Source organism: Salvia splendens, chromosome 7 (genome assembly GCF_004379255.2).
Source record: "Salvia splendens isolate huo1 chromosome 7, SspV2, whole genome shotgun sequence".
NCBI lineage: Eukaryota > Viridiplantae > Streptophyta > Magnoliopsida > Lamiales > Lamiaceae > Salvia > Salvia splendens.
Genome location: NC_056038.1, coordinates 14435546 through 14462727, shown reverse-complemented (window position 1 = coordinate 14462727; position 27182 = coordinate 14435546). Strand labels below are relative to the sequence as shown.

At 36.6% G+C, this 27182-nt stretch overlaps 1 protein-coding gene across 1 annotated transcript; it reads right to left on the bottom strand.

Moving 5' to 3' along the window:
* Positions 1-915: 915 nt before the first annotated feature.
* Positions 916-3466, bottom strand: LOC121811205 (aquaporin SIP1-1-like). Its single transcript, XM_042212013.1, has 3 exons — positions 3064-3466; positions 2189-2461; positions 916-1230 (listed from the first exon to the last, which is right to left on the bottom strand). The coding sequence occupies exons 1-3, from the start codon at positions 3361-3363 to the stop codon at positions 1081-1083; spliced, it is 723 nt and encodes a 240-aa protein (XP_042067947.1). The 5' UTR covers positions 3364-3466; the 3' UTR covers positions 916-1080.
* Positions 3467-27182: the final 23716 nt, after the last annotated feature.

Below are 27182 nucleotides of genomic sequence, written 5' to 3'. Positions count from 1 at the left end.
TGCAAAAACCTTTGTTCGAAAAAAATAATGAACAAGCTCGCACCTCTTTTGCAAAAGCGTGACACCACTAGTCAACTTGCTATGTCTGTGATTCAGAATATGCTACATCGATGAGGGTTTTGGCCTACGGGACAACAACATACATGCACGGCAAATACTTGAGAATGAATACACAAGTCATTTGTATCAGGTTTGTTGAAGGTGTTATTTCTAACTTCAGTGATGAGTATCTGAGAAAGCCCACTGAAGAAGACATGAAAAGACTTCTACATATTGGAGAACAATGAGGATTTCCAGGCATGTTGGATAATATTGATGTATGCACAATGAATTAAAGAATTATCCCACTTCATTGGTTGGGCAATACGCAGGAAGAGGCAGGAAGCTGACAATAATATTGAAAGTAGTAGCATCCAAGACCTGTGGATCTAACATGCTTTTTTGGAACTGCAAGTATAGTAGACAACTAGACATCATATCATATACTCCCTGCGTCCCATATAAATAGGTCATTTGGGTTTGACACGGATTTTAATGTATAATTGGTAAAATAAGAGAGAAGAAGAAAAAATGGTTAAAATTGTATAGTGGATGGTGAAGTCCATAAATGATAAAGTAAAAGAGAAGAAGAAAAAGGTTATCATAAATGGATATGGACTATTTTGTATGAGACGAACGAAAAAGAAAATGTGTCATATTTCTATGAGACGGAGGGAGTATAAGACTTACAGCTAATATAGTGAGACTTACAAATGTTAAAGCATGTAAAATTCATTTTATTTTTTCTATCTGACTTGATGTCTTTAGACATGTCTCGAGAGTCGAGAGAGAGTGATCTCGTGCCAAAAAGATAAGATCATTTGACACATGCAAGTTTCTGTAAAGTTAGTTCTTCATCGGTATCGAAAGCAACCATAAACCCAATACCTTTTTTCCTTTAAATTTTCATGAACATATTCAATCCACATCTTGCAACTACAAATTTAATACTTATTTGACTGGATACGAGTTCACCACCATCCATGAACTGAATGGCCTAAGTAAAGTAAATTAAAATGTGTTCCTAATTGAATAGCCCTTTCAAGCTTTCTTCTGCTTTGGGGGTGGAGGAGGACATAGAAAACGGAAAACCCAGGCGGCCAGTATCGATCCGACGAAGGGACTGATCCAATACACAAGGAAATGCTCCCAAGTATTGTGCGCATTATTTACATAAGCCCACCCAAATGCCTGCACACATCAACCATGCATACTTAGTTCAAACTAAAAACACACTATCATAAGCCAGGACGAACAATCTATATCCATTTGTTCTATACATGCAAACTAAAGCTGCCAATGAAGACGTACAAAAACACACCATTATTACATTCAAAATAACATATGTGACATGTCAAAACAGGTTGCAACGTCGCACAGAATTCCAAAACTTCACACAGAAATCCAATCCCAACATATATACCAATTAGAATTTTATCAGAGAACCAGATGTTGGGTCGATTCTTGCTTTCACTTTTTGTGTTCAGTGAAAATCAGCAGAATAACACATTAAAGGAGTAAAGGGATGGACTGAAACAACTTGAATACGACATATTGAGCTTATATTCACAAATAGACTGTTTTAAACCAGAATTATCACATCCTTTAGGGAAGAAAGTCATCTATGACTATATTGAGGTGCACAAGATTAACACATACAATCACCATCAATGTTGCTCTTTATCCTAGAGAACTCAGGTGATAAAATTATTCAACAGTAGTAATGGGATCACACACAATTTACAAAATCATATCATTATAATTTTAAAGCGACAAACTTAAGCATCAGGTTTTCCATATGGTCGCTTTCTAAAACTCAAAATAAATATTCCATGAGGCCCATTTATTTTCTTGGCTATGTAGCTATGCATGAAATGTTATCTCCCACGAGCAAAAAGATCAAAACATGAAAAAGTTAAACAGGAACCAGATAATCACTCCTAAAAAAGCTTTCTGAGCTGAAGTGAAGAAGCTAGGAAACAGCACATATTTCGCTGTCTTACTCTTGGAACTATGACTGTATATCATCTCTACTATGACTCACCATTAAGTTCTGTGAATAAAAAGCTACTGATCAATATGCAAGACAACAAAAAAAACAAGACTATTGCAACTTGTTAAAAACAAGCGAGAGAGAGAGATGGCTTACATTAGCAGGATTCATGGAAGGTCCTGTATAAGTGGTACCTGCAACTACGAGAGACACAGTTGACATAGCAAGCATCCAGTTCTTGACAATCACGCTTTTAGGACCCTTAAGGATGATGAAGAGGACAGCCAAGGTCATTATGAAGGTCAAAACCCCTTCAGCAGTTGCTCCGGTGTTGGTGTCAACCTTGAGAGAAGGACCCCCGAGCATGTGCTTGTACTTAACCGGCATCACTTCTATAATCGCCACCGCACCACCCACTGCACCAGCTGCCTGTCCACACACCCAGTTGATATAGTAATGGAACAATAAACTACTCCCATATCCCATTAGTACTAAGTCATACTCCCTTCATTCTATAGTAATAGGGTCATTTTTCCATTTTGAGTGTTCCATAGTAGCAGAGTCATTTCCTTTTTTAGTAGTAAAAAGTAACACATTTTCTCATTCTTACTTTTCCTCTTTCTTACTTTATTATCTCTACTTTTTTTTAAATCCTACTTTATTATCTTTTTGTTTAACACATTTAGACAATTTTCTTAATATCCGAAAAAAATGTCTCCACTACTATGGAACGGAAGGAGTATTTTTTTTGAGCTGTCCTATTTCAGTTGAGCGGTAGTCTTTCATTATTTGACAAAGTCTAACACACTAAACCAATCTTACTTACCCAATCCTACTTTATTCTCTCACTAATTATCTAATTTATTCATATCGTAATGGGATGTGGGATGGAGTGAGTACAATTTTTCATATATTCAACCAACACTATTCATTCGATCAGTATCTAGAAGTGTGGCTTTCATTCAAAGTCAAAGTTAAATTTCGTTATTATCAAGGCAAAACACAAAATTGAGAATCTTAATTAATCAGACCTGAGCGGGGAAGCGGACGGCGGCGGAAATGAGAGAGTCAGCGCCGAGGCCGGCGGCGTAGAAGGCCGCGGTATCGGTGGGATTGAAGGAGGCGCCGCCGAGGAGATCGGCAATGAAGCCAAAAATGAAGAGGAGGAGGAAGATGAGAAAAGTGGTGATGAGAAGGGAGGGGAGGCCAGGGGCGACGCCGAGAGCAGAGGCGAGGACGTAGGTGACAGCGCCGAGGGAGGAGGCGCAGAAAATCCACATGAAGGTCACAAAGGCATCGGCGACGGCGGCCTTGACGAGGGCAGCAACCATCGCGACGGATGAATGAATGATTCGAGGATTTGGTGTGGGCTACCTGCTTCTATCACTATCACTATCACTATCACTATCACGTATGGAATGAATTGCACACCAACTTTTACTTATGAGATTCGATATTAGGAGTAACTTATTAACATACCACTTCTTTTTTTTAACTAGGGGATTTAATATAGGCCAAAGAGACAAAATATATAAATTCAGTAAATTTTGGTATATCCCACAGTTTTACAAATAATGAATTATATTATAAATTTGATAGTATTTTTTTAATTATCTCATATATTTATTATATTTGGAGGAAATTTGTGTGTGACGTAGAAACCGAAATCCATGATTTCTTTTGCAGATGTGTATATTACTCATAAAAGCTAGTATTAAATTTAGTTTGAAAAATGTAGAATACAAGAGCATGCTAAAGTATTTGGCTTCCAAATCATATATAATTACTCCAAAATCTAAATTATTAAGATAATTGACAAAAATTTTAAAGTTATTATAATAATTGACTTTTTTTTAAATTGCGGGATTAATCCAAAATTTTTGTAAACTTTATGATTTTTAGTTTTTACAACAATTTGCCCTTTAATATATTAGATTGTTGGTGAGAATTACTTAGTAAATACTCCCTCCGTCCCATACAAATAGGAATTTTAAGGACGTCACAAGTTTTAATGCAAAATTGGTAAAGTAGAGAGCTGTAGAAAGAAAAAGTGATTGAAGTTTTGTTACTAAAGAATGTGGCCTACCTTATAAGAGAAAAAAGAATTGCCAAAAATAGAAAAGAGCTATTTTTTTGAAATGGATCAAAATGGAAAAAAGAACTATTTTTATAAGGGGGAATAGTTCGTTGGCTTTTATTAATTTAGAAAAAAAAAGAAAGATGATTTTTAAAGACAAACAAGAATACAAGATTGTGTGGCACATGGGCAATGCCTTTAGTGCTTTTGACCTATCTCAAACTAAAATGTTGATCATTTCTTGCATTCAACCACATTATGAACTTCATTACCAACCGGTAATGTTTTAGTTGGGAATTGAATGTTAGTAATAAGTTTATAGGTGAACTCTTAGGTTAACTATTTTGGTCATTCCAAATTTAAGTTCCATTAACTCATCGGCGATCGACATCTGTCAGTATGTCTCAGGGTAACATAAATGTATTCTTCTGGGGTACATCAAGGTTTAGTCTTGGGTTCATATTTCGTCGAACTTTAAATGAAAGAGTACACGTACTCGAAGCTGACACAAGTGGGTATGTAAAGAATACCTAGGGGCGCGAGACAACTTTCTCTAAGGAACTTGGCAAAATAGCCCCGTAACTTCAGCAGAATGGGTGCCTCCTTAAAAAAGGGGTCAAAAACCAACATTTAGTAGCCCCTAAGTATGAACATAACTCCTTGTATTGTTATTCGACCATGCCTGATGTGAATCAAATTGTACATTTTTATTCCCCTAACTTTACATGATTTATATAGTTTGATGCTTGCAAAAGTATGTTTTGTGGTGTAGGAAGATGAATGAATGGTGAAATAAGGAATGAAACTCGATGGTGAAAAAGTTGTGCGAAAATTCCAGCAAGTACAAGAAATTGGCCACCCGGCCGGATGATTTTGTAATTGTAAAATTCTACCCGGCCGGGTAGCAGTTTGGAAAAGGAGACAGTTTGTTTCATGATGAAAAGAAAAAGAAAAGGGGGTGGAGAAGAAAAAAAACAAAAAGGGGGAGAGGAGAGAAGTGTTGAGGTGACGTTTTTTAATAGGGAGAGGGAGTTGACGGCTGGAGAAGAAAAGAGGAGGAAGAGAAGGAAGAAAATCCGACGATCCATCTCCATATCTCCATTCCACTCAACAAGAGCAAGCTTCCTATGGTTTTAATTATTATTATTATTACCATGTGCTTAGGCTAAGCTCTTTATGTTGCTCCAAGTTGTGATTTAGACTTGTATGACCGTATCTGCACCTTTGAATTCACGTTTTGACATCGTTGATGTGTTTAATATCAGATTCTATCACTTTAGAGGCCTCTATCGTTATAGATTTTTAATCCTTGTTTATTGTCTCTTTAACATGAACTTGGATGGACTAATCAATTGATGTGTTGTTGAATTTGAATTGTTCAGAGGATAATTTGACAATGGATTAGGTAAGTTCTTATAGTAGATGATATTTTATTCCCGCGCTTCCGCAGGAATTTAATATCGTTGAAAGTTAATTTATGGAACAAGTGTTCAGCTGACTGTGAATTATACGTCGCAAACATGTTCAATGCACGCGATTAGGTTGATTAATTAATCCCAAATATGTGCTTTCGATATAGGCGTAGAATGATTCAAGTCTAATGAGCAACTTGGAGTGACATCTTTCTCCATTTTCGTACCTTAGTTTGTAAATTTAGTTTATTAATTTTGTCAATTCTTGTTAAATAACCTACGTCTCCCTGTGGTTCGACACTCGAAGTACTACAGTCGACTCTGTACTCTTGCAGATAGATTGTAATATTAGAGCTATTTTATTAAACTTGTGTGTTAATAATCCATTAATATAAAAGCTCGAAAATTACACATCAATGCCCTGTTGACTCGAGTTTTATGCATCGCACCCAATCAATAATATTGACCACTTTCTACTTAAAAAAGTGTGCACAATTCCTAAACTAATTGCAAATCCCAAATGTTGAACTAATTTGCTATGATGTTATAGACATGAACACGATTCAAAAAACTCAAACAAACATTGTGTACATTGAGAATATAATTGAAACAATCATTTCCGCAATATGTCACTAAGTGATCATATCTTTGGTAGAAAATGGAATTGTCGAGTGGGCGAGGTCGATCTAGTCCGGCCCAGGCTCGCCATGTGCCTGACAGCATGGGGCTCAGCACAGCCCAAGTCCACCGATGAAGTGGGTTGGGGGCTCGGTTGCATAGAAGATTGTTTTTATTAATTTTTTTTACGTATTTTTAAATTTTATATTAAATCTTATAAATAAAATAGCTAAATTTAGAGGATTAAACTATATATATATATATATATATATATATATATATATATATATATATATATAGAGTTGTGATCAATGTCGAACCAATTTTAAAGACCGAACTAGAGACCAAATCTGGGCCATTAGATCTAGTTTTTTTGATGAGATGTGCTGCTGTGTAAATTTTTCGGTCTTCATTACAAGCTCATTTTACTTCATTGTATAGGTTTATTACTTCATTCCGTACGTAATACCTTGAAACTACAACATATTTTTACTTTCTTCCAGTATGTTTTGAAATGATTCAACATATGTTTCATTTGAATTCATTGACTTGAGTTTTTACTTTATTTATATTAAAAAATGCAATTTATTCAAGTGTGTTTATTACTTCATTCAGAAACGTTATTACTTCATTGGATAAGGTTTTTACTTCATTCCAGTAGGATTTCAAATGCTTCTACAGATACTTCATTCCAATAATTTATTACATCATTCCATGTGTTTATTACACCATATCAGCGTTGTGGTGGTGGTGATAGATATTGTAGAGAGAAAGAACGACACGCGATGGCGAAACCGCATTTACGTACTGTAATGAAGTAATAATCCTACTGGAATGAAGTAAAAACCTACTGGAATGAAATTAAATCTTCGTAACATGTTAGTATGACTTATTTGCCTTCGGATGAATTAAAATAGGCTCGTGATGATGGCAAAAATAATTGATAAATTTGTGTCTCTCATCCATAAAAAACTAGATCTAAAAACCCTAATTTGGTATGGTTCGGTAGTTCGGTCTTTAAGAGTGGATTTGTGAATAATGAGACTCTATATATATATATATATATATATATATATATATATATATATATATATATATAGGGGAACATTAATCTCCTTTTCATCTATTAGATCCTATTTTCTTCTTAATATTATCCGTTAGATCTAATGCATTAACGGATCAGATTGATTCTACAAATCTATATCCGTGTTGCATTATAGATGGTGGTTATATGCATTACAGGGGTAATGTAGACATTTGACGGAAACATGAACCGCCATATTTTGGTATATGCGAATTTTACGGGATTTGAAAACATCCGCCTCTTCTTCTTTCCTCATTCATTACGCACACAACCAAAACCACTCCATCCACTCCCTCCACTGCCGTAAACCCTAGTTTTCACTCCCTGCCGCAACGTTCGAAGAAATAGCAGCAGTGCACATTTCTGCGACAACAAGCTACCGGCGTTAAGAGCTGCTCCTAAACACCGACTCCTGTCGACAAGGTATGTTTCAAAAGTTTCGCGCGCGCCGATTATTTAATTTTTAGTTTATTGCTGAGTTGTATTTGGTATATGTTCGATTTTTGCGATTGAAACCATACGGATTTTGTAGATGTTTCTGGAAATTGTCGATTTTGTGTTCAGTGTGTTGTCGATTCTGTCCATTAATGACGATTTGGTTGATTATTCAGTTATATCTATGTTTTTTGTCGATTTGGATGAAGGAATTTAACTGATTTCGTTGGTGTGTATGTGTGCATTATGTAGGCAAGACTGTGCAGTATGTACAATGATGTATGCATTATGTTGATTAAAACATAATTAGTGTTTGTATTGGGCTGTAGACTCAGATTATTACAGAGGATTCAGTTTGATGAATAGATTGATAAGGCTGTAATGTGATTTTATCATGATCATTATTTGCTTTGTCTTATGCATTATAGAGCAAGTTTTATGCATTACTTGTTCTGACCGGTGCATTATTTGTTGTGGTATATGTATTAATCCTCATTACTCTCAGTTCATGTTGTCTTTTGAATATGCAGTGCATTATGTAGCTGTATACTGTCATAATTTGCAGTATATCATGCATTTTAGGGTCATCTGTAGGGTATTGTTTGTTTTAGATACTAAACTCAAAAAACAATTTTATGTGCATTATTTAAACTGGACTGGGCATTATGTACAATGATGTATGCATTATGTTCAGTATATTAAGCATTATTCATGGTATTATTTGTGGTTATTAGAAGATACGTATGTGCATTATTTGGTTTAGGTAGTGCATTATGTAATTGTTAATTGTCATTATCTGATTATATTATGCATTATTAGAGGTATTGTGTGTATGGGTTAATCAACGCAGTGAAGATTACATATGTGCATTATTTGGTTTAGACATTGCATTATGTAGTATGTAATTGTCATTATGTGCAGTATATTATGCATTATGAGAGATATTGTGTATATGGGTTAATCAACTCAGTGAAGATTACATATGTGCATTATTTGGTTTAGACAGTGCATTATGTAGTATCTAATTGTCATTATGTGCAGTATATTATGCATTATAAGAGATTTTGTGTATATGGGTTAATCACCTCAGTGAAGGTTACATATGAGCATTATTTGGTTTAGGCAGTGCATTATGTAGTATCTAATTGTCATTATGTGCAATACATTATGCATTATGAGAGATATTGTGTATATGGGTTAATCAACTCAGTGAAGGTTACATATGTACATTATTTGGTTTAGGCAGTGCATTATGTATTATCTAATTGTCATTATGTGCAGTACATTATGCATTATGAGAGATATTGTGTATATGGGTTAATCAACTCAGTGAAGGTTACATATGTGCATTATTTGGTTTAGGCAGTGCATTATGTAGCAGGTTATTGTCATTATTTGGAGTATATTAGGCATTATGAGATGTATTTTGTATATGGGTTAATCAACTCAGTGAAGATTCAAAGTGTGCATATCATGTTGTATTCTGTTTTAATGATAATTTTCTGATGTTTTATGTTGTTTGTTCCATATCAGAGAAGCGGCTAAGACTCGATATCGACGAAGCGATCGCCAATGTAATTCCGGTAGCACTTGCGAAAAGATTCAGGGATAGATTGGCCGAGGAGGCCCAAGTACGGCTGGAGATCAGGGTGAGCCGAAGAGCCGTAGAGGAAGAAAGGGCCCTCGTCTCTTACATAATATGTACATTATGTAAATCAGTCAAAATGAGTGCATATCCGCAATTATAACTAAACACTAGTTTTATAAATCCAACTAATGGTCTTTGTTAACGTTGTTATTAATGTGTACATACTAGACCCTAGCCCCTGAGCTTGTTAAACCCTTAGGGAAAACAAGAAACGTGCGCCAAACATCTAAACACGGCCCAACTTAAATTAAACGGGGCAGGATAAATGTGAATTACATATCTCAAAACATGCATTACAGAAACTAAACTACGCATTATACTATACAATATGTACATTATGTGTATCAGTAAAAAAAAACCAACGCGCTATAAATGTGCAACCCCAGATGAATTACTGCAGCTCGTGTATTTGGACAACGTTTTTTAGACTTAGAACATACTACACCCTAGCCCCTAGGCTTGTTAAACCCTTAGGGAAAACAAGAAACGTGAGCCAAACATTGAAACACGGCATAACTTAAATTAAACGGGTCAGGATAAATGTTCATTACATATCACAAATAATGCATTACAGAAACTAAACTACGCATTATACTATACAATATGTACATTATGTGTATCAGTAAAAAAATATGTACATTATGTAAATCAGGTATGTTTACAGATTAATAAATGTAATCGGGGGCGGGTCCGTCGCGGCGCTGGCAGCGATGCTCTCCCTGTCCGACCCCGAGAAGCGGCGGCAGATGCAGGCGGAGGAGGTGGGCGGCGCCGACAAGGAGGTGGTGAGGGAGTATTTTAACAACGCCGGGTTCCAGCGGTGGCGGAGGATTTACGGAGACGGCGACGACGTGAACAAGGTGCAGAGGGATATCAGGCTCGGCCACTCCCTGACTGTGGAAAAAGTGCAGAGATGGAGTAGTACGTGAATCACGTCTAGAGCGTGTGACATTAACAAATAACCACCAAGATCTTCAAATGAGGAAATCATGGAAGTTTCCATAACCACCAATTTAGAAATTGCCTATTTTGTCCTTTTCAGATTTTAATTGAATTAAATTTAATGATTAAAGCCAATAATTTAGGCCATCGGATGGAGGAAATAAACGGCTGAGATCAAGAAGGAAATAGGAGAAAATATGGAAAAAAGAACTGAATACAACCCTATATATATATATATATATATATATATATATATATATATATATTTACTTATAATGGGGGATGTAATCAAATGCAAATTCTAAATATGGCACAAACTTCAAACTAGGAATGATTTTAGAATTATATGAAATATTACATTAATAATTATTTTATTTTACATTCAAATTGATCACCGGTGAAGTAGGTCGGGATGCACTGGTCCTTGTACGACATATCGTTATGCATGTTATACCGGAAAAAAAATCTATTATACCCAGAATATTCAAAAAAAATAATTTTAGTGTGCAACTAATTCAAAAAGTCGAAAACAATTAAACTTCACCACAATCAAATCTTGTTCATACAGTCATTCTTTTTAAATTTTAGTATAAATATAGCCTAAATATATATATGGGGAACGTTAAGGTCCTACTACCTCCTCAGTATTAAGCATCAAACATATCACAACCCTTGGATCATGGATTGGATGGTTGTGATAAGCTACATATTAGACTAAAATGCTATATTATTAGTCAAGCTACATTATTACACTAAAATACTACATTATTTTCCTAAAATGGTACATTATTAGTTAAGTCATATTATTAGATAAATAATCTACATTATTAGATGGCACGTGACATTAATCTAACTGTTAGATCACAAGATCCAATGGATAACAAGTGTTTTTATTTTGAATAATATTTGCATGTTGAAAATGAATACATCACCCCTATATATATGTTTATATATGTAATAATCAATCGGTATACCGGTATACCACGGTATACCAAAGCGTCGGTATATATCGACGATTCGATATGCCTGTATATACCTGTATACCGAAGATTCGGTATGCTACAGTATACCGCGGTATAGGAAATCTAATACCGTTACCGTACCGAATCTTTCGGTACGGTATCATACCGTACCAAAAACTACGGTATACCGAAAAATCGTTATTTTCGGTATTTTTTCGATTCGGTAAGTCCGATATTTCGGTATAATTCTCCACCTCTACTTATACTTGACATTTTCAAGATCGTGTCATCATACCAATTTCAACAACATGCTTTATGTCAGATGGGAAGGAACACAAATTGAGTATCGCGCAGACGACCTCTGTCACTGCCAAAGCATCTGTTATCTCCAACATGCCCATGAGGTACTCGATGACGCATATTTAGGATTGGAATACACAATCCACGTAACAAACACATTCCTTGGTTTTGTCAAGAGCAGACAATGTCTTTATGGTTGTGGCAACTGTTGTTTGAATCTTTATACCCCTAACATGCGTAGCTTCAGCAATACATTCAATTCGATAAAACTTGTTTATAACCATCATCTTGACAATATTATTGTGGATGGCTGCCAATTAGACTCTCTCGCAATTCATCATGCCAGATGTCGGTTCTAGAAGCCACAATGATTTTATAGAGGCTATCGAATAGCTTTGGCACGTAAACACTAACAGACTCAACAAATTGCTTCCACAATTACGATTATCCTTTGTTAAGCGACGCAACCTCTCAAAAAATTCTCTTTTGTCTTCCAATGTTTTTGCTGCTAAGATCATTTCCATTGTAGATTGGAAATCAGACTCTTGGAACATGTAGTTGGGATTATATTCGTGTAGCTCAAGTGAAAGATTTTCGTACCAACGGTATATCATGATTTTGAGCACATGGTCTTGGGATTAGTATAGCTTGTAACCTTATCCTCTTCCTAGTTTTAGGACATTTATCATTATCATCTTCAATCCACTTTTGAATGGAGGTAAGATCTTATGTCTGCCAATACAAAGTGACTCAACATTTCAAACTCGATTATCATAAAAAACAACATTTGACAAATTCCTTAACAATCCACCTTTAATATAATCACATAAAGAAATTACAAATTATATTATGAAGTCATTTTAATGATTGATATTTTTGCCAAAGTTGTATTTCGACGCACACGCCAATTTCAATATAGAGAATATTTAATTTCAAAGGAAAAAACATAAAAGACTAAAATTCGTATATTTAGACAAAATATGAAGTAGTTCAAAAGAAAACTAGAAATTGGTCAGAAAAATCATAAAAATTTTATAAAAATCTGGTGTTTCCCACCACCTTTAAAAGTGGTCTTAAAAATCAATAACTTTTCAAATTGTGCGGATTTCCCACACTAAAGTTTCGGGCATAAATTTTACCTACCTTGAATACCGACACTAATTCTAGAGCATCCATATCATCATCAATTTCATCTTCCCCACAAGATGGAATGTAACTATGACTATTACATGTAGGTTTTTTGGTATTCCACATGGGAAAAATTTATGCCGTAAACTTTAGTGAGAGAAATCCACACAGTTTGATAAGTTACTGACTTTTATGACCATTTTTAAAGGTTACGAGAAATATAAGATTTTTTGTGAAAGTTCATGATTTTTGTGACCAATTTCCCAAAGAAAATTCATAAAATCCTACAAGTTCACGTATTTATGTGTAAATAGGTTTAAAAGAACTAAAGCGATACTGTGTGTGTAAATTTCAATTGATTACAGTAATATTTGCAAGACACGGTTTCCTATCTAGGATAATTAAATGGAGTATTAAGGGATGCTATTGCAAAAGCATTAATTTTGTTTTCAATTTCAAATAAATATTTTTGTTTTCGTAAGGTAAAACATTGCATGCTATTCATCCCAAATTCTTTAAGAATCCACATTCAATAAACCTAACAATTTAATAAAACATGACAAGAAAAATTCAAATAGAACCCAAGAAATAAATGACGAAGCAAAGAAATTATAAAACCACATTAGGAAAACAGAACAAGTAGACAAATATGATATTCTGATTCATCTTAAAATTGAACCTAAAGCGAGTTAACACAACATGAAAAATGCAATTTTTTTTAGTGAAATGAATATTTTATTTACTATTGCACATACACACACAATATTTCAGAAAGAATTTTGTAGGTTTTCACTAAATCACTATTTCCTTCTTTTTAACATTTTAAGAAATAATTTTTGATATTTAATTACTACTACTACTATTTCACATGCATACATAATCAAAAAAAATTATTCACATGCACACATAATCAGAATTTTTTTAATACTACTATTTCACCAATTGAACCTGGCCTTTTCAATTTCTTGCTATTTTTCTCGAAAATGATCGAGAGAAGGCCAATTTCATAGCTCTTCGTCTCTGGCATGGACAATAGTTCTTTCCTAGGTGGCGATCTAAGAAGCGAAGAATAAATGTGGTTTATGGTATACTTCTTCATAAGATATAATTACCCAAACATCAGTTGTGATGATTTATACTGATTTTGGAATTGGGTCCATCTACATTTTCCTAAGCAGGTATACCATAAATTTTATGGATCGTAGATTGCAACAGGAAGAGGGCTACTTAACGATGGTTGCAGCTTGGGGGTGTTCGGGAATTTGCGGGTGGTCACCGTAAATAGAGGATGAGAGTGTCCACAATGGTGGCCCTTGAAGGCCACAAAATGTGGCCCGGCCACCATTCGTGGCTCTCTTGTGGCCTTCACAATGGTAAAGGCCACGAAATGTATAAAAACAGTAGGGCCACGAAATGTATAAAAACCAATAGGGCCACGAAATGTGGCCCTCTCCAAAAAATAAAATTAATTTGTTTGCTTTTGTAATAATATTTTTTAATTTATGTCTAATAAATTTTATTAGTCTTTAAATTTATGATATTTATAAATTTAATTAAAATAAAATAATTTGGATTGTAAACAAAAAAAATTCACAACCTAAAAAAAATGTAACAATAATTTCGTTGTATTATATTAAAATAGGAAAATTATACAACGAAAGTGATCTAGTTTAAAAACACTTGGGGAAACCCAAATCACTCTACGGAGCTACTTCTACGGTTCCAGACCTCTTCAATCATATCAGCCTGCAGTGATGAATGCGATATTTGGCTCCGCATCGGTGTACCGCTGGATCAAGTATTCATTACTACGTGGTACACCCATCTGCAGGGGATCCATGGCAGTACCCGAGCTCGAACTAGCACCATCTTCCGGTGTCCACCACTCTGCAGCAAATCCTTCGTCATCTATTATCATATTGTGCAATATGATACATGCAGTCATGATGTCTGCGACATCATTTTCGTGCCATTGTCGAGCCGGACACCGTATAATTGCCCATCGCGCTTGGAGTACACCAAAAGCTCGCTCCACATCCTTCCTAGCACCCTCTTGTTTTTTCGCGAAGTAGGTTTGCTTCGGTCCAACGGGTTGTCGGATCGTCTTCACAAACACGGGCCAGCGAGGGTATATCCCATCGGCCAAATAGTACCCCCTGTTGTACTGAGTGCCGTTGGCCATGAATCTAACTTGCGGACCCTCACCCCGGCTCTCGTCATTGAACAGGTGGGACGATCGTAAAACGTTGATGTCGTTGTTCGATCCAGCGACCCCAAAATACACGTGCCAGATTCGCAAGCGGTAATCAGCAATTGCTTCAAGAATCATCGTCGGATGTCGGCCTTTGAAACCAGAAGTGAATTGCCCCTTCCAAGCCATCGGGCAGTTCCTCCACTCCCAGTGCATGCAATTGATGCTCCCCAACATCCCTGGAAAATGATGTACAGTCCCGTGCATATCCATCAGACGTTGGCAATCATCAGCCGATGGCTTCCGTAGATACTCCCCTTTGAAGATATCCTTAATGCCCCTGCAAAACTGCCTCAACGTCTGTAGGGCAGTCGTTTCGCCCATCTGTAGGTATTCGTCGAACATGTCAGCGGGCCCGGCATATGCAAGCTGTCTAATTGCCATGGTACACTTCTGGTATGTCGACAAGCGGGGTCGGCCGGAGGCATCATATCGCAAGTTGAAGCACCTGAACCGCTGCGCCAAACACGTCGCTATATGGACGAAGAGACGTTGCGACATTCTGAATCGCCGACGGAAAATTTCTGCCGGATAACGGGCGTTCTCGTTGAAGTAGTCCTCCATCAACCGACGGTCAGCCCCGGTATGATCACGGTCGAAAAATCGCCGATGATAGAATGACCGAGGGACTGCCGCCTCCGCCGCCGCCGCCTCAGCCGCGGCCTCCACCGCATCTTCCGCCTCGTCGGCTTCACGTTGCACCGCTGCAACAAGGTTTTGGAACTCCAGATCTACCGCTTGTTGGAATTGTTCATCGTCGGAATCCATAGTTCCAAGGTTGTAGAAATTGGAAGGAAAGATTGGAGCAAAATGGAAATAAAATGGAGTTGGAAAAATGGAAATGGGAGTGTATATTTATAAAGTAATTTTCGAAACTTAAAAAAAAAAAAATCCCGCGGCCCGCTGCAGTGGAGGGCCGCGGCTCCCAGGCTCAGCCGCGTGAAGGCAGCGGCCGCGGCTCACCCTCGACTCCCGGCCCTGCGCCCCGGCTCTCGGCTCTCTGCAATGGGGGGCCGCGCACCGAGCCGCGGGCCGCGGCTCCCTCATTGTGGACACTCTGAAAGAGGCGTTGGATGTAGAAAAATAAACAATTTGTCCGCATTATGTTAAGTTCATAGAGGATATCCTTGAAGATACATACATTTCATGTTGGTGAATATGGAAACAAAAATTATTCATTGTTAGAAGGGACCAAGAATAGGTAACATACAATCTAAACATCAATACAAAATACTAATAATCGAGATAAAACTCCAAATTTAATCCTTTTATAAAGAGACCATAACAGGACAAAGGAACACACCCTTTTCATTTAGAGTGAACTACGTCAAAAGTCCCTAACGTTTCCAGAAGTTGCGTTGCAGGCCCCTAACAAAAAAAATATCGTCACACAACCCTAACCTTAAAGGTAACCACATATCATATATTTGTAGCCATTTTTCAGACCAAAATGCCCAAATACCTTCAGAGGCTTTTTAGTAAACTTACCTTTAAATCTGGGATATACACTGTAGCCATTTTGACATCTCTGACTTAAAGGTACTTTCTTTTTCTTTTTTTATTTCCTTCTTTCCCTAGTTTTCTTTTTTTATTTCCTTCTTTCCCTAGTTTTCTATTTTTCCTCAATCCTCTTGCTCACCTGCTGTACGATTTCTTTCCTCTTATCAGTCATCAGTTTCTCTTAATGTGGTTCTTCTCTTTTAATTCAAAATTTCCTCAAACCTATTGGAAAGAAGCTCAAGAAGAAGATTAAGATTGCCAGAGTTCCAAATTCCACAGCAAGGGCAAAATCAGAAGGAAAAACTTGTAATTTTGATGCTAGATTTCTCCCCTCTTTTGAAGCTTTTTGTTTTTTTTATCTAATAATGTTTTGATGCTACTTTGTTGAATTGATGTGAGGTACTGTGATAGACAATTTGTTGGGGAAGAATTGAATCTACTCATTCGTATAAAAAAATACATTTTTCCATTATTTTGATTAGTTCTTAGCTAGTATTATTTTTATTCAGCCATCATGCAAATCATGTAAATTTAGTGACATGAACTTAGTTATTTATAATAGTGACATGAATTAGTTATTTATAATAGGATTATCAAAAGCTAATCTGATTATTGCTATAAATTAATGTGAATAGTGTGAAACCAATCATCACTGTGTCAGGCACAGTAAAAGTGCCATCATGTAGGTCAGGCCAACGTCATATAATTCATGGAACTGACCGAAATGCCCTTTTAGGGCTAAAGGGCAATATAGTCACGAAAAATATGATATGTGATTACCTTTAAGGTTAGGGTTATGGTTATCTGGCGATATTTTTTTTTGTTAGGGACCTGCAACGCAACTTCTGGAAACGTTAGGGACTTTTGACGTAGTTCACTCTTTCATTTAAGTACTACTCCACATGCACACACAATATTTTTAGAATAAAATGCATTGGTTTTCAACTGAATGGTTTATTACATTTGAAGCACAACATACATAGAGTTGCTAAATACGTGAAGCTGTGTTCTTTCTATCAATTCGGACCAAGCCCAGCCTAGGACCACCGATGAAGTCGGTCGGGCTGGGGCGAGCTTGCTGGGATGCTATAAAATTATTTTTTCATACATTTTAATTTTTTTTTACATTTTTTAAAACTTTTATATCGGATATTATTAATTAACAAATAGTTACATTTATTAAAAAAAACACCATATAAGATTTTTTATATTTTCATTTATAATTCATACTCCCTCCGTCCACAAAAATAGTCTCATTTATGGACGACACGAGTTTTAATGAAAAATTGGCAAAGTAATAGAGAAGGAGAAAAAATAGGTAAAATAAAGAGAGATTGTGAGAAAAAGTGGGTAAAGTATGAGAGAGAAACTCTCCATATTAAGAAATGAGACTATTTTTTGTTGACATCCCAAAATGACAAATGAGACTATTTTTCGTGAATGGATGGAATATATGTTAATTGGATTTTTTAGAATTACATAGAATATTACATTAAATTTATTAAATAAAAATTTACATTCAAATTGACCTTATTTCAATTTATTTTTTGCTGAGCTTGAGTTTGAAAAATCACCCAATCGAAACCTATTTTAACCTATGAGCCTAGCCCATGCCCGCACTACTTTGCTGATGGGCCGGGCTTGGGCCAGGTTGAGCAACTCTAGTACGAAACTTGAGTTGTTAGGCATATTACAATTATTTACAAATTACATACATGGCATGCTCTTTTACAACGACATAATAAATGTATTGATTCCAGACATCCACCAAAATTTCAAAATGACTTGTATCCTGAAAGAGCAAGAACATGCCGCTGTTTTATGACATTTGTACTAGTTAATGTATGATGCACCAAAAGGACACTACTCTTCGAAAGAGCTAGAAACTAAGAAAAGATGAATATAATATAATTTGGAATGAAGGTGAAGGCACTATAAAGGTAAAAATGTCAAGTGTTTTTCATCGAACATTTCTCTTGTTATTGTATTTTCATTGTTGAATAATGTAAATTGTTGTGTGGGAATGTAGTTACTTAACTAGATGTGATGAGATTTATCCTTTGTTCTTTGTCGCTTTTCTTGATAAGTGTAAATCGACACGGACTGACCATTGTAAGTTGGGTGTTTTTCTTCGTTTGCACATTGTAAAATTTATTGCATTGATAAAATTTTGATGTAGTTGTACAAATTGTAACGTAGACAAAGACACAGGTCGTACTACATATAAATTGGGAAGTTCCATTTTATCTCTATATATTTAACAATGATATTATAAATTATATCATACTTTTTACTATATTACTAACTTTATTACATACTCCCTCCGTCTGCAAAATGTTGTCTTTGTTTGACTTGACACGGATTTTAAGAAATATGAAGAAAAATGAGTGGAAAATTAAGTTAGTGGAATGTAGGCCGCATATTTATATATTAGTTTTATAATAAAATGTGAGTGTAATGAGTTGGTAGAAAGTAGGGTTCATTTACCAAAAATAGAAAAAAAAAGCAAAGTGACCAACATTTCACGAACGGACCAAAATGGAAAAACTGGACAACATTTCACGGACAGATGAAGTATATAGTAGTAGTAGTAGTAGATTACTCTGTCCGTCTCTAATAATTCGTCACCATTTCACCTAACATGGGTTTTAAGAAATATAATAGAAACTGAGTTAAAAAAGTTAATGACATGTGAATCCTGCTTTTATATATTAGTTTTATAATAAAATGTGACTGAGAATGAATTGGTGGAACGTGGGATCCACCATAAAAAATAGTAAAAGTGGAAGGTGATAAATTTTTAGGGACGGACAAAAATAAAAATAAGTGACTAATTTTCAGGGACAGAGGAGTATTATTTATCATAGTAAATCAATTAAATATAATTATATTTTGATTATTTATAGCTAGATTTTGAGAGTTGATTATCCGGTTTGAATAAATCGGTGAATTAATGAATTTTCATTTATTTATTTTCTGTTTTGTGATTTTAATCCTTTAAAGTATATTTATCTGCATATAAATGCTTCATGTGATGATTAAACAAAACCAAAAATCTTTTAAATAATACCAAGCGATAATTATAAATGTGCTTTAAAATTTTATTTCGAAAGCTTGAGTCACATTTAGTTTTCAAAAATTAGTTATTGTAAGGTAATTTTCTTGGGATTATCCGAATAAATTAAAGAGAAAAAATTCTCTAGTCCATGTATACCACATGGCAATCTTATTTGGTATACCTCACTAATAAAATCTTGCCAAATGGAAATGTATAGCATACATGGCCAATTGATTATAATGACATAATATGATGTTTTAAGGAAATTTTTATAATTTCCATATATAAAATGATTATCATATTGGTTGCACTAAAATGATTATAATATTGCACCGCCAATTTATATCGAGACTGTTATTCTTTTATATTGATATATAAAATATAAATTTTATTTATTTAATGGGAACTTTTATCCTTTTTTATCGATATATACATAAATTTAATTATATTAGCATCGCACACAATAAGTTTAATATATGAATGACTACACAACCAGGTTCTAGTTTTTTATTTTATCATTACACATAAACTATATAATGATTATATGTTAAGTTAAAATATTAATTAAGATAGTTAATAATAATAAAATGATATGATGGATCTTATACAATAGACAATATGTGAATAAAATTTAATATGAATTTAAAGAAATTGAAATACTACAACTATTTATTAGGGTATTCAAATTAAGGATTACAATCTTCTATTATGTAATTAAAATAAGATTATCTTGATAAAGGAACATCAACTATAAATCTAAGAAGATGAGACTTTACTAGTCATAAATATGCCTGTTTTTAATTTATATTTACTTAACTGTAAAAAATAATTATAAAATAATGAAGATAAAAATTAAATATATATAAAGATATAATCAATAAATTATAAATATAGTCAATAATATATAACTACTTGACTAAAAAAAAACCAGATTTTGATACATACGATTCTAGAAAATTATGTGATGAAATATAAAAAATGAATAAAAATGTACTCAAGTGAAAAAAAATACAAAGGAAAAAAAAATTATACAAAAAGAATGTGCTTATCAAATCTCAAACGACTTTAATTCTTTACTTGAAATGAACAATTAATAATTTAACATATTGTGTGTATATATGATTGTATATATTATATATGGGAATTATAAAAATTTTCTTAAAATATCATATTATGCCATTATAATTATTTGGCCATGTATGCTATACATTTCCATTTGGCAAGATATTATTAGTGAGGCATACCAAATAAGATTGGGAAAATCGGGTTTATGGGGCACTTTACACTAAAGATTACGTAAATGTACCCATTTTGTTATCTATTCCAAAAATGGGAAAAACGCCAACCACATTGGCGTTTCTATTAGTAAAAACGCCAACCTCATTGGCGTTTATCTTCGCGTCGTATTGGAGGCGTATTTTCGCCAAATACAGCGACGGGAAAAAACGCCAATGAAGTTGGCGTGTATACCAGGTAAAACGCCAATGTAGTTGGCGTGTTTAATTAATAAAAACGCCACTGAGGTTGGCGTGTTATGCTTAAAAACGCCAATTTGAGCGGCGTGTTTCTGTTGAACCATATCCTTATCAGATCTCCCCCAACATCGCGACCCTAAACACTTTCCCTCCCCAAAACGCGAAAACCCTTCCCAAACGCATAAAAACCTTTCGCTCGGGTCGACCCGGTGGTGGATTTAAGCGTGGATATTTTGAATTTGGCTAATTCTTTCAACCATTAGTCCTTCTAATCGGTTAGTATATCAAATTTTAGACTCATTCTTCTAAACATTAGTCTTCCAATATTTGATTGATTGTTGTGATAATATATATTGTAGTGTAATTAATATAATAGTTTGACCAATTATTATGGGTACACTAATATTTTGATGGATTATTATGATAGTATATATTTTAATGGAAATATTTTGACCAATTGTTATGCTATTATATGTTATAGTATATTTTATGGATTGTTATGATAATACATATTGTAGTGTATTTAATAGAATTATTTTGTCAATTTTTTGGCTGACTCTACATAATGATGAATGTAAAAATAATACATATTTATTTGTGTTTTACATTATTGCAGATAGTATGACGTGGTGTGTCAATTTATATTGGGGTGGAAAGATAATTCCCGGAGCAGTTATTTCGTATGATCCTCCTTTTGCTAAAGGATTCATTATGTTGGATGAAACAATTTCGTACGATGACCTTGTGGAAAAAATTTGTGAAAGGATGGGGATAAGCATATATGAAAACAATATTCAAATAATATGGAAACGTACTATATGCTTTGGATCCGGAGTCACGTTTATAGGTGTTCAACTAGAAGAAGTATGCATGCAACTAATGTTTAGTGAGAGTATGGTTATTGGAGGTGTAATTGAATTATATGTTGAGTATTCGGCAATTACTCAACATCATAGTCATCATGTCATAAGTTATGATGCTGGTACGTCAACGAGAGCCCAAGAACCATATTTTGCTGCAACACAAGATTTTGATGTTGGTACGTCTACGAGAGCCGAAGAACCATATTTAGCTGCAACACAAGATTTTGAAGCTGGAGGCGTGCATTTAGGGGATCGTGACAATTGTGATGTGGTGGAGGACATAATAGGTCCTGATAAAGCCGACTTTCTTGATCCACAATCACCTTATAATTCTGAAGATTCCGACACGGTTAGTACAGACTCAGATGGTGATCCGTCGGATGATGAACAATTTGTTGCTTCAAGACCATCCATTCCACTTGGAGAAACAGCAGTTGGAGAAACATCAGTTGGTGGAAGGGCAGTTGGAGGAAGAGTAGTTCCACAGTTCCCACAGCCTGGAATCAACTACTTTCGCACCTTACCAGGTCCATATGATAGTTTTGATCCCAAAAACTTTGAGCGTGATGATCCCAGTGTGCATTATTGGAGTGAAAAGGATCCTACCAATGTCGGTTTGCATACTAAATTTAGAACGAAGTTGGAATTGAAGGCAGCTGTGACTCATTGGCATTTGGAAAAAATCCGACAATATACAGTTGTTGAAAGTAAAGGAAAGAGATGGCATGCAGTTTGTAAGTGGCCACAGGGAAATCCGAAAGATAAGTCCTTACCGCCATGTTTGTGGGAGTGCCGAGCAACACTGAGGAAGCATGATGAACACTGGCAAATTAGAGTGTTCAGCACTGCTCATACTTGCATGGGGGATCGTAACTATAATGGTCACGCTAATCTTTCGTCGGGTATGATAGCGTTGAGTGTTCGCCATCAGATAGAAAACGATCCTTGCTACAAGGTAAAAGCAATTGTGGCGGATATTGAAAATAGATTTCATGTCAAAGTTAGTTACAAGAAAGCATGGTATGCTCGGAGGACAGCGATTGAGCTTGTATACGGTGGATGGGAGTGGTCGTTAAAAGTTTTACCAGCTTATTTGAATGAAGTGCAAAGACAAAATCCTGGCACAATTGTGGAATGGATGCACGATGACATATTAAGCAATGGTATGAACAAGGTATTCAAGTACGTATTCTGGGCTTTTGGACCAGCTGTGGAGGCTTTTCAACTATGCAAACCAGTTTTAACGGTTGATGGAACTCATCTACGTGGACGATGTCGAGGTAAAATTCTTATTGCCGTTGGATTTGATGCTAATAAGAAATGTTTGCCTGTTGCATATGCCATTGTTGATGAGGAAACCAAAGAAAGTTGGAATTGGTTTATGGAACGCATTAGACTTCATGTAGCAAAGCATGAAATATGTGTCATATCTGATAGGCATGTGGGAATCATAGATGCAATGAATTCTCCCATATGGAAAGAAGAACCCAATGTGGGTCATCACAGATTTTGCTTGGTACATGTTAGAAAGAATGTTTTGCAGAATCACAAAGGTATCATGGTCAAAAGACTTGTTTGGAAAATTGGTATTGCTACCAAGAAGCGCAAGTTTAAGATCAGACGTCGTTTACTTCGAAACGTCAACAACGAGGCTTTGCAGTACCTTGATGCCGTGGAGTTAGAAAAATGGAATCTGGCGTATGACAAACACAAAAGATGGGGTGAGGTTTCCACTAATATGGTGGAATCTTACAACAATGTGTTGAGAGGCGCAAGACAACTCCCAATTAAAGCTTGCATTGATATGATATTCTGGAGGACAATAGAATGGTTCAATGACCGGTCAATTGCATCAACACAGTGTGCCACACCACTTACCCCGTGGGCGCATGAAAAGGTGTGCAAAAATGATGCAAAAGGTCAATTGCATAATGTGAGAGCACCCAACACAATTGCAGGGCATTATGTGGTTCGAACAAAGCGTCGAATTGGTGGAAAGGGCGCTAATAAGTGGAAGGTAAAGTACTTGGACTCGCACTGCAAATGTCAAAAGTGGCAGATGTGGAGACTTCCATGTTCACATGCAGCGGCAGTTGCGCGTTTTAGAAACGACAACATGCTGTCGCTTGTTGATCCCGTATACCGCACAAGTGTTTGGGTACACCAATATTCTACGGTGTTCAATCCACCCAGACACCAAGATTATTGGGCCGTGCCTGAATGGACTTTGCAATGTTCACGAGCTCAGTTAATGCCTAAAAGTCGCGGTCGATACCGTACTACTAGGATTCCTAATCAGATGGATGTCCGTGAAGCTGACCAGCCACGAGCCCGACGCCGATGTAAACATTGCCGTCAACCAGGTCACGACAGGCGCAACTGCCCGAATGATCATTCAAGGATGGATACTCAGTTGGTAGATGATGCCGCTGACGATTTTTTGCATCCACCTCCACCAAGGATGGATAATCAGTTGATAGATGATGCCGCTGACGATTCTTTGCCTCCACCTCCACCAAGATATGCAGTTCGAGGTCGTCATTCTGTCAGTCACACTGATGATGTCGATCACGATTTTATGCCTCCACCTCCACCAAGATCTGCAGTTCGAGGTCGTCACTCTGTCAGCCACACTGGTGGTACAGGCGAACACATCGGTCTCAGTGATGTCCCACATTCTCCACCTCGGTCTTCTGTGCGAGACGAATATTTTGGGGTTGATTTAGAGAATGTCGTTGTGCGAGAGACTCCTCCGTCTAGACTCTCAACCGCCAGAATCGGGAAGGGGATCCGTAGCTTTTTTACGCGGAAAAGGCGAGACAATTGAACGTATGCATTGTGTAATATTGGATTTCTGTATTTAGCAAGATTTGGACTAATGTATAGGGTAATATTTGTATGTACTTATATATTGAATAATGATGAAATGATTAAAAACTCTTAGCTGTGGGAGCGTTTTTTTATAGGACACGCCGATGTGAGTGGCGTGTTTGAAGAGACGCCTACTTAATTGGCGTCTTTTCACTTTAAAACGCCAACGTGAATGGCGTGTTATTACTGAAACACGCCAACGGGACTGGCGTGTTTGTTCAGAATGTCCGCTTTCGGCGTAGAAAAAACGAGCAACGAAAAAACTAACTTAAAAACGCCAATGGCGTTGGCGTTTTTAAATAACACGCCAACGGCAATGGCGTCTTATTAAAAACGCCTCAGCCGCCTGCTCGGCACCTCAGCCGCCTGCTCGGCACCTCGGCCGCTGGCTCGGCATCTCGGCCGCCTGCTCGGCACCTCGGCCGCTGGCTCGGCACCTCGGCAATGGCGTCTTATTAAAAACGCCAACGGGAATGGCGTGTTTGTTCAGAATGTCCGCATTCGTCGTAGACAAAACGGGCAAAATATAAACTAACTTAAAAACGCCAATAGCATTGGCGTTTTTCACAAAGACTTACATTCACAAAAACGCCAATATCTCTTTATTTGCCTGTTTTCATTTTCATTTCTACTAGGAAATAATAATTCAGACATCCAAATACTTAATCATAAAGACTTAAAATCAATGAGTTCAAATCAAATGAAAAAACATCAATATCAAATTACAGTAATATCAAGAGTTCAAATTAGTTCAATCGTCACGACGTTTCCGCATAAACAGACGCCGTATCCCCTTCCCAATAGTAGATGTAGATCTAGGGATCCTTGAGGGAGGAGTATCTTGAACAACAGCGTTCTCAAGATCCTCCTGCACAGACGACCGCGGTGGAGAAGCGGGGGACATCACTGAGGCCAATATCTTCTCCGGTACCACCGGTATGGCTAATAGAATGACGGCCTCGAAGTGCAGAGCTCGGTGGAGGTGGGTCCTCAAAATCGTCATCGGAGTCGTGTACGAACTGAGATGACGACTCTCCGCGGACGGTTTTCTGCTTGGTTCGTCGTTTTGCCTTTTGCCTTATGGGTACGTCCACGTCCATTGCAGAGCGCTGCGAAGGAGGGTAGTCCATCAGCTGAGGCTCCCCGGATATCTGCAGTCCTTCTTCAACCATCCTCGAAATGGTTTCCATATCCGGACAGAAATGTCCTGTCGCAGCTCGACCACTTAGATAGTGACGTATTTTGTGAAGCGTCTCCACCTACAATTTTTCAAAGTTAAGTACATATCATAATATGAATTTGAATAAGTAATCAGGGTTTAGTTAAGTATGAATAATGTACCGTAAAGTTATGAGAAGATGCGGTTTCGTGGAATCCCTCTTCAGCATGCACGCCGGGTTTGGTTAAATACACCACAGTGATCTGGCGAAACCAATTCATATATTCTTCCGTTGCAACAGGCTCAGTACTGTCCTCCAGATCAGTCCATATCGTAAAGTGTCTGTTGTCCCACTCCTGTATATAATTGGCGTGCCATTGAACCCAATTCCGACCAGCTTTTCCACGGCGATCCTGTTTCAAAAAATCAGAACCGTGGAACCGGGGGAGATCCGGGATATACGGTTGGACAATCCCGAATTGGCGCAACACTCGGTGTGGCAGGTGTGGCTCAGCCAGATTCCAACAAATAAGCGTTGTGATCGACATCCATATAGGACGACCGGCATCACAACTTTCCGGCAACTCCCGGTGGAGATAAGGCCTCCAAATAAACTACATGTGATACAAATTTTTCAAAATAATTTCCATAAAAACAAAAAACAAAAAACCAAAAACATTTTATAAATATATGAAGTACCTGATTAGGATGCATCATGGAGAACTGATCTCGGAAATTTTCAACACAATGTCCGGGTGCTTTTACATATGACGCCGGGCCATTCCATCTAAAAAATTTAAATTATGAGCGAAGAACACGAAAATTGATGAACATTAAGTTTAAAAACGCAATTAATGAACAACTTACGCGCTTGCACATGGTAGATAGTCTGTATGCACGGGATCTAGCATCCTCGGTCTAATATTTGGGATTCTCTCCCAAGCCCAAAGTTGTAATAGAGTTAAGGCTCCCCCTACATCCGTCCTCTGACCAACGGCCGCTTCACACAAATTGTGGTACAAGCAAGCAAGCGTCGCCCCACCCCAGCTATATGTAGAACACCGTTCTATATCCATGAAAAAGTGTAGGTAGAAGAACGGAATTTTATTTCCGGTGGCGTTGGGGATCATCAGACCACCAAGTAATAGCAGACAATAGATACGAGCCCGCTGAGCATATATGTAGTGTTCGTGGTCATTAGACAGCTCAATCCTCAATTGGCGCGATAAGCTCGTCTGCTTAAAAGCCATTTCCTTCAACTCGGATGCTTCCGGTATGAATCCTAGAAAATCCATACACCTGTCCGTCCAATATCCCGCGTCCGTCGGGGGGATGTAAGTTGTCAGAGCCTCTCCATCAACTTTCAG

Excerpts from the sequence above, each read along its gene's own strand:
- LOC121811205 (XM_042212013.1), bottom strand. The coding sequence starts at position 3,363 with ATGGTTGCTGCCCTCGTCAAGGCCGCCGTCGCCGATGCCTTTGTGACC. Across the intron at positions 2,462-3,063 it reads CCGTCCGCTTCCCCGCTCAG|GCAGCTGGTGCAGTGGGTGG; the intron begins GTCTGATTAATT and ends GTGTGTGGACAG. Across the intron at positions 1,231-2,188 it reads CTTCCATGAATCCTGCTAAT|GCATTTGGGTGGGCTTATGT; the intron begins GTAAGCCATCTC and ends TGATGTGTGCAG.